The 8,986-nt window shown below is 56.6% G+C and overlaps 1 protein-coding gene across 1 annotated transcript; it reads left to right on the forward strand.

The window, feature by feature from the left end:
• The first annotated feature begins 6,818 nt into the window (after positions 1-6,818).
• LOC119365253 (cis-zeatin O-glucosyltransferase 1-like) lies at positions 6,819-8,709 on the forward strand. The gene has a single exon (XM_037630867.1). It carries the CDS (start codon positions 7,113-7,115, stop codon positions 8,514-8,516), a length of 1,404 nt encoding a protein of 467 aa, XP_037486764.1. The 5' UTR covers positions 6,819-7,112; the 3' UTR covers positions 8,517-8,709.
• The last annotated feature ends 277 nt before the right edge of the window (positions 8,710-8,986 follow it).

Raw genomic sequence — 8,986 nt, forward strand, 5'->3', positions numbered from 1 at the left:
CCCCCTCCCCGGCCGCCTGCTCGCCCGCTGCCCCGTCTCCTCCTCGGATGGGGACTGCTCCGCCCGTGCCTCTGCTGCTGGACGCCCCGGCCCCTGTCCCTGCGACCCTCCCCGCACCGCCTCCTCCGCCACCCCCCCCGCCGGCTGGGTCGCCATCTCCTGCGCCACCCCTCCTCGGCTGCTCTGGGCCTGCTCTGCTGGCCTCTCCCTCGCCGTCTCTGCCGGGAGAGGGTGCAACTCGCGTGCTCACACCGATGGCGGCTCAACCCCCTCCCCCCGTTCAGCCGCATACTCCCGTCGCGGTAGGTCGACCTCCTCCCCGGTGGTGGCCTCCCGCAGGAGTGCGCGGCTGGATGCTGCCCACCCGGAGGGCAGCCCGGCTTTGCCCATCCCCGAGCGGGCGGAGCTCCACGCTGCCGCCCGTAACCTGGAGCCAGGTACGCCCCCCGCTCCCCCCTTTGCTTCGTCCTGTTCCTTTTCTGCGCTAGAGTCAATTCCTTTGGGCAACCTTGCCAAAGTGGCCTCCGACTCCGCGATCATTTTCAGGGGGGAGGCTGGCCCCCCTTTAGTCCAGATCGCTGCCATCAGGGCTCGTGAGATCCTTGATGGGAAGCTCGCGGAGGCCCGTGCTTCCCTCCTTTCACCCCCGGCCACCTCTGCGGGCGGGGTGTCTCCCACCCCGCCTGGGCCACGGCTGACGGCTCCCCCTCCTCCGGTGGAGATCCGTGGCCGTACTCGCTCCCGCACTGCGGCTCTTCGCGTGCAAAGCGCCTCTCGTGTCCTGGGGTCAAGCAGCCCCCCGATGGCTCCTTAATGCGAGCCCTCTTCTGGAACATCCGCGGCTTCGGCCATGATGGTCGTCGCCGCCAACTTGTGGAGTACTTGCAGGATGAGCACATCGACATCGTTGCAGTTCAGGAGACCATGCGTCACGACTTCTCGCTCCCTGAGCTCGACCGTTTGAGCTCCCACCTCTTTGCGTGGCACTGGCTTCCTTCTAGTGAGAGCTCAGGCCACTCGGGTGGCATCCTTTTAGGTGTGAAGGATGCCACCTTCGAGGTGGGAAGCATGGACCGGGGGGAATTCTTCGTCAGCATGGAATTATTCGAGAGGTCTCTCAACTTCAAGTGGGAGATCATCATTGTATACGGGCCTGCCGACCATAGTAGGTCGGCCGCCTTCCTTGAGGAGCTCCACCGGAAGATCTCGGCGGCCTCCCTCCCCGTGGTAGTGGGTGGCGACTTTAACCTGCTGCGCGTGGCAGAAGACAAGAGCAATGAAAATATTTGCTTTGCCCGGATGCAGTTGTTTAATGACTTCATCGCTGACCTCGCCCTTCGGGAGATTGATAGGATTGGTGCCCGGTTCACCTGGACCAATCGGCAAGCTTCCCCGACCCAGTCCGTCTTGGACAGGGTCCTAGTGTCCCCGGATTGGGACCTCCGTTGCTCCGTTGCCTCTCTCCGCGCCATCACTAGGATTGGCTCGGATCATGTCCCCCTTCTTCTCTCCTCCGCGGACGAGCGTCCGCCGATCCCCCCTCGTTTTCTCTTTGAGACCTTCTGGCTCTCCCAAGCTGGATTTACCGACGCCGTCTGCGCGCGGTGGATCGAGGCTCGGGATCACCCCCACCCTCGGCCCCCCTCGGCTATTGACATGTGGCACTTTTGTGCGAAATGTGCCAGGCAGTTTATGAAGGGGTGGGGGGCCAACCTTGGTCGCGACGCCAGAGAGCGTAAGAAGGCGCTGCTTACCGCGATTCAGGCCCTTGATCTCCGGGCCGACGTGGTGGGTCTATCTCCGGACGAGTGGTTGTCCCGCTATGACCTCGAAGACCAACTCTCCGTGATCTACACCGATGAGGAGGCATATTGGCGCCTTCGGGGCGCTCAGAAATGGGTCCTGAAGGGTGACGCGAATACTGCATACTTCCAGGCTATCGCCAACGGCCGCCGTAGACGCAACACCATCCCCCTTCTCTGGGATGGGGAGATCCTCCTTCAGGACCCTAGCGACATCCGGACCCATGTCGATGGCTTCTATAGGTCTCTTTTCTCTGCCGCTCCTCGGAGCGGCATCTCCCTCGCCCCTGATTGTTGGGCCAGCATTCAGTTAGTGTCCGACGCGGAGAATGCGGCCCTGACGGCCCCCTTCTCTGAACAGGAGGTCTGGGAAGCTATCAAGGGTATGAATGCTTCTTCTGCTCCGGGCCCGGATGGCCTCCCAGTCATTTTTTTCCAGACCTTCTGGAACGTGATTAAACCGGAAGTCATGGCCATCTTCGAGGAATTCTTTGTTGGATCTATTGACCTGGGGCGCCTCAACTACGGGATCATCTCTCTCATTCCCAAGGTCCCTGGGGCATCCGAGATCCGCCAGTTTCGCCCGATCACGGTCATTAATGCGATCTTCCGGATTCTGGCCAAAGGGAACGCCAATAGGGTGACCCTGCATGCTGACCGGATAACCCACCCTAACCAGTCGGCCTTCATTAAGGGCCGATATATCCTTTATGGAGTCCTGGTCCTCCATGAAGTCCTTCACGAGGTCCGGGTCAAACGCCTTAAGGTGGTCTTTCTGAAGATCGATTTCCACAAAGCCTATGACTCTGTTAGTTGGACCTTCCTCAGGGAAGTCCTTCTTCGGAAGGGCTTCGATGACTGATGGATCACTAGAGTCATGCAAATGGTCTCTTGCGGTCGCACGGTGGTCAACATCAACGGCGAGATTGGTCCTTTCTTCCCTACCCTTTGTGGGGTGCGCCAAGGCGACCCCTTCTCCCCGTTCCTTTTCAATATGGTTGTGGACGCTCTTGCCTCCATCCTTGATAAGGCAAAAGCCGCTGGCCACATCCGTGGTATTACCCCACACCTCTCTGGGGGCTCGGGGATTTCCATCCTCCAGTATGCTGACGACACGATCATCATGGTCGAAGGCTCGGAGGTGGACATCGCCAACCTCAAGTTCCTCCTTCTTTGCTTCCAATAGATGTCAGGCCTCAAGATCAACTTTGATAAGAGTGATGTCATGGTTATGGGATATTCCCCCTCTGAGTCTATGGCCATCACCAACAGACTTAATTGCCGTCTGGGCTCTTTCCCCACCTCCTACCTGGGGACCCCCATTAGCGACTCGCGAATCTCCATCGCGGACCTGCGGCCCTCAGTGACTAAGCTCCAATCCCGTTGCGAGCCCTGGCAGGGGAGATGGCTATCTAAGGCGGCCCGGACTATTCTCATCAACTCTTCCCTGTCCAGTCTCCTTCTGTTCCTTATGAGTTTCTACAGCCTCCATGAGTCTCTCCACAAGGAGATCACCAAAATTCAGTCCCGCTTCTACTGGGCTGGCGAGCATGACAAGCAGAAGTACCACATGGTCAGCTGGCCTGACGTCTGCAAGCCCAGGGAGCAAGGTGATCTGGGCATCATGTGCTCTAAAAGGATGAATATTGCCCTTCTCTCCCGCTGGCTCTGGCGCATCGCCCAGGGTCAAGGTGGCCTCTGGCTCGACATTATCCGGAATAAATACCTGCGGGGCCAGCCACTTGCCTTCTGCCAGAAATCGGGCGGCTCTCAGTTCTGGCAGTCTATTGTTCAGCTTCTCCCGGTGCTTCGCATTGGGACCTCCATCTCGGTGCGCTCTATTGGTTTGATCGTTGGGCCGGAGACTCCCCCTTTGCGGCCCTCTTCCCCGCCCTCTTCTCTATCTCCGTCGACCCCATGATTTCGGTCAATAGGGCCCTTCTTGACTTAGGGCGCCTTGCTTTCCGTCGGTCTTTTGGGCCGGCGGAATCCGCCGCCTGGCGTGAGTTGCTTGATTGCGTTGCGTTGCATGAGCCGTTGGTGGATGGCAGACAGGACCTAGTGCGATGGCGGCTGGAGCCGTCGGGCTTGTTCTCCACCAAGTCGCTTTACCCGGCCATTGCCCCATCCTCCGCTCCCCTCCCCTTATCGATGGTGTGGTCCGTCCGCGTTCCCCTGAAGATCCGCATTTTCATGTGGCAGTGGATTCGCGGCCGGATCCCGTCTGGAGTGGAGGTCCGCAAGCGCAATGGCCCGGGCACCGGTATCTGCCCGCTCTGTGAAGTCCCTGAAGACTCGAACCACATCTTCTTCTCCTGCATCTCTGCCCAATTCCTCTGGAGCTGCTTTCGCGAGGTGGTCGGTGGTAGTTGGTGCCACACCAACTTCCCGGACCTATTTGCTGAACTCCAGTTGTCCCCGCGTCCTCTCGCCACATTAGGTGGCTTGAGGTTGGGGTTCTCGCCTGGACTCTTTGGACCGTTCGCAATAAGCTTGTGATCCAGCACGCTCCCCTTCGTCGCGCTACTGACGCTCTCTACAAATTCTCGGGTTTCTTGCAGCTTTGGCGGCCGCTTAGCCGCCCCCCGGACCGTGACGCCATCTCCGCCTTCATCGCCGACATCCGTTCGATGGCCGTCCGCCTGTCGCCGCCGCCCCCGCCGCCTCCGCCGGATCCTGATTAGGCGCCTTGTGTTTGATGTGCGGATGTTGTTTTTTCCTTCCTTTTGGGCTTGTTGAGCTGTGCCCTCAGCAGAACCTATGTACTTTGTCGTGAGTCTTGGGTGGGTGTGTGTGGACTTGTGTGGGTTTGTATGCTCTGTGGCGGTTTGCTTTATTTATAAAGCAGGGTGAAAGCCTTTTTTTTAATTTTTTATTTTGAAAAAAAAGGCTCTGTGCACTTGCAGGTCATCAGTCATAAGCACATACTTGTGAGTTTGCGGTGCTAAGCATGTACCTGCGGCACAACTGTGTCACGTCCACTGCTTCTCTAGCAAAGCTAGACCATCGTGTATGTAAAACGGTGCCATGTTATAAAGCCGACACGACGTTGCCACGTTGCAAGGCTTGTTGACACCCACCCGACGTTGCCTCTATGTTGAATGGTTGTCCGTGTCATGCTGCAACCAAGACGAGCGATGCTGAAATGTTGGCTGCACAAGCTGGAGTGTTGTTGGGCACCACGCTCGTGGGATGGGAGCATCTATTCCTTTTTCTTGCGATAGCTCGCATGCATCTAACTATTCGTGGCTGGTTGATACGAGGGCTGGCATGCTGGCTGACGCCTAGCACAACCTATTTTAAAGAATGAAAGAGAAAGACCAAATCATTTCTGTATGGCTTTACCAAGCTTAAATGTGGATTAAAAGTGGACTGCAATTTTTATTTGGATTGTGTTTGCTATATCTTAAACTCAAGAACTCATAGCTATGATATGGTATAGAATGTCATGCAACAATTCTTTAAGGAAAATCATATAAGAAAACATGGACTATGTACTTGTATTTCAATGGAAATTGCCATTTTGAGGTAGATTGGAGTAGTGTGGTTGGTGATGGTCACATGCACGGTTTGTTTTTACACTGATGGGTGATGGTCACATGGGCAGTGTTTTTTTTTTTGTGTGGATGTGCTAATTTCTCACTTCGATGAGATTAGATCTAACTCCTAGACCATTTGAGTTTGCGTTGAGATTACTAGTTTATCCTTTTTTTAAAAAAAATTGAATGATATCTGATTTTTATTTGCAATTTTAGTTTTTTTTTTGCACACTCCACGCAAATACACTTACATGTCCATCAGGCACTCGCAACCTCAGTTGCATATCCGTATAGTAGTGTGCAACTGCATGTCCACCATCTGTGCATTGACATATCCAACGTAGTATAGCATCAACTGAGACATAACAAAGCCTAAGACTTAGCAAATCTTTCGTTCATTCTCATACCCAACGTTCCGGCACACGCCACCAAAAGACTACCTTTTCTTACCGCAAACACAACATCAGGATAACACATGAGCGACTCAAGTATAGGGCTCGTCCTCCAGCCGACGACTCGCCGGAAACCTAACGTGGGCACTGGGCAGCTGGTATGGCGGGCTTATCATTGCCTCAAGGCTAGTAGTATTGTTGACCGTGGTCCGTGGCATTGACAAGTTCCGATCGACAGCCGCCTCACATCTCCCGGCCATCGAGCGTTGATTCATTCTCTTTCTTATCCAACACGTAAACGACACGCGATTTCTGCCGGTATCTTTGCTACTGCAATCGATTCGATAGCGAGGCGGAGAATGCGGCTGCGCAGAAAACGGCAGCGTTACCATGCACGTATGTGGGAGCACACACGCAGTTGGATATTCGATCTCGCTGCGGCGAAAACAGAGCACGGCGATGGCTCAGTTTTGTGTCTCTGACGCCGAAGGCGGTGGCATTTTCCCCCTTGCCGTGGCAAAGCCGGCAGCTCGACCGACGCGCGCGCGCCCTGTCCACGGGGAGCCTCCACACTCGAGGACCCACGCTCGTCCGGCGGAAGCTCCCGGTCGAATCACGAGACGGCGTAAAAATGACGATGGTGCTCCGCATGCACGCAGAAGGTTCACTCCAGCTTTCTATTTCACCTCTGCCTGCTCTGCTCAGCGACTACTTACTGGAACAACGACGTGTCCGCACACCTACAAAGTCAGATGAACTTTTCTTGGAGAAGCGGGCATTTGTGTTTTCTAGAGGAAGAGGAACAGCGCACGAGCTATAGCTTAGCCCGTTCTCGGAGAAGTCACGCACGAAGTAGTTCGCACGTCACCGTGTACGTCCCTCAGCGTTAGCCGCATGTTCCGTTACGGGCCTCATCGGCTACAATAGATCGGCCGGTGGCCGGTCGTCACCGATGACGAAGCCGGCGCGTCGCTTCCGCAGGGTGACATCCCAAGGCGCGGGGGCTCCGGCCACTCTCTGCCATGCACTGCTCGTGTCCTGCGTGCCGCTAACCTGCTTGGTTGTTGGCGTCATTCCATACATATGGTTGGTGCCAATGACCGGCAGCGAAGCTGGGACATATTATTATCATATCCCGGATCCTAAGATCCTAGGTATGCGACGTCACCAATGGAAATTGGACTCGCGTGCTGGCCTTGATTAATCGGATAATCCCAGCCCCTTTGCTCAAGCTCGGTTGTTGGCGGAGATACACAAAAGAGAGATTTGTTGGCGGAGAGATCGACCGATCGATCTCGTCTGTATATATAGCGCCTGGCAGTCTAGCTTCTACTTATGCTACAAGCAGTTCTACAACACTGTACGGACGCAGGAATTCAATGGCGGTTGACTCCATGGAATCGGTGGCCTTCGTCGCGGTGCCCTTCCCGGCGCAGGGCCACCTGAACCAGCTCATGCACCTCTCCCTGCTGGCCGCGTCGCGGGGGCTCTCCGTGCACTACGCGGCGCCCGCGGCGCACCTCCGGCAGGCCCGCTCGCGCCTGCACGGCTGGGATCCGCAGGCCCTCGGCTCCCTCCAGTTCCACGACCTCGGCGTCTCCACGTTCGAGTCCCCGGCGCCCGACCCGACCGCCCCGTGCCCCTTCCCGAACCACCTCATGTCCATGTGGCAGACCTTCACCACCGCCGCGCGCGCCCCGCTCGCCGCCCTCCTGGAGAGCCTCTCGGCCACCCACCGCCGCGTGGTCGTCGTGCACGACAGGCTCAACTCCTTCGCCGCCGTCGAGGCGGCGCGGCTGAGCAACGGCGAGTCGTTCGCGCTGCAGTGCGTGGCCATCTCGTACAACATCGGGTGGCTGGACACCGAGCACCCGCTCCTGCGCGACAACGACCTCCAGTTCCACCCCATCGACGCCTGCATGTCCAAGGAGTTCCTGGAGTATGTCTTCCAGACGGAGAAGGAGATGGAGGAACAGGGGGGCGTGCCCACCGCCGGCATGGTCATGAACACGTGCCGCGCACTCGAGGGCGACTTCATGGACGCCATTGCGGCCCACCCGGTGTTCAAGGACCAGAAGCTCTTCGCAGTTGGGCCACTGAACCCGCTGCTGGACGCGAGCGCCCGGACGCCGGCGACGACGCGGCACGACTGCATGGAGTGGCTCGACAAGCAGCCGCCGTCATCGGTGCTCTACGTGTCCTTCGGGACGACGTCGTCTCTCCTGGGAGAGCAAATCGCGGAGCTGGCAGCGGCACTCAAGGGCAGCAAGCAGAGGTTCATCTGGGTATTGCGCGAGGCTGACCGTGCCGACATATTCAAGGAGCCCGGCGAGAGCCTGCACGACAAGCTGCTCTCTGAGTTCACTAAAGAAACCGAGGGGACTGGGCTGGTGATCACCGGGTGGGCGCCGCAGCTGGAGATCCTGGCGCACGGCGCCACGGCGGCATTCATGAGCCACTGCGGCTGGAACTCGACCATGGAGAGCCTGAGCCACGGCAAGCCGATTCTGGCATGGCCAATGCATTCCGACCAGCCGTGGGACGCGGAGCTTCTCTGCAAGTACCTCAAGGCCGGGCTCCTGGTGAGGCCATGGGAGAAGCACAGCGAGGTGGTGCCGGCGGCGGCCATCCAGGAGGTGATCGAGGAGGCGATGCTCACGGACAAAGGGATGGCGGTGCGGCAGCGGGCGAAGGTGCTCGGCGAGGCCGTTCGCGCCGCCGTGGCAGACGGCGGCTCCTCGAGCAAAGGCCTCGACGACTTCGTTGCTTACGTCACGAGGTGATCAGCGTATCTGTGCGTGCCATAGACAGATACGCATTGGGCGGTTTGATCATTGCTTCGGATGTGTTTGAAACTTTGAATCATGCTTTCTACGAAAGCTGGATTTCAGTATACAATGATTTGTCGTTTTCAATGTATTCATCTACTACTCATTTTTAATTACACACAAGGGCCGAGAAGAAAGATTTGGAGGAGATGATAATCTACAGAGTATTTTCATCTAAAAGCAAGTGGGAAGGGAAAATAATTAAATCATAGTATCAACAATACTACGATGTTGATGAAGTGAATGGGGATCACGATGTATACTTAAACATGTCACTAACTTTGACTTCTATAGAGTTCTGTCTGGTCTACATGATGTAACTACAAATCTACACATCAAGATTCGACGGAAAAAAAATATAGCACGAGTAGTACAATTGAATGTTAGAAATTGACTCAGGAGGACATAGACTTCTCAACTTCAAA

Source organism: Triticum dicoccoides, chromosome 2B (genome assembly GCF_002162155.2).
Source record: "Triticum dicoccoides isolate Atlit2015 ecotype Zavitan chromosome 2B, WEW_v2.0, whole genome shotgun sequence".
In the NCBI taxonomy this organism is placed as follows: Eukaryota; Viridiplantae; Streptophyta; class Magnoliopsida; order Poales; family Poaceae; genus Triticum; species Triticum dicoccoides.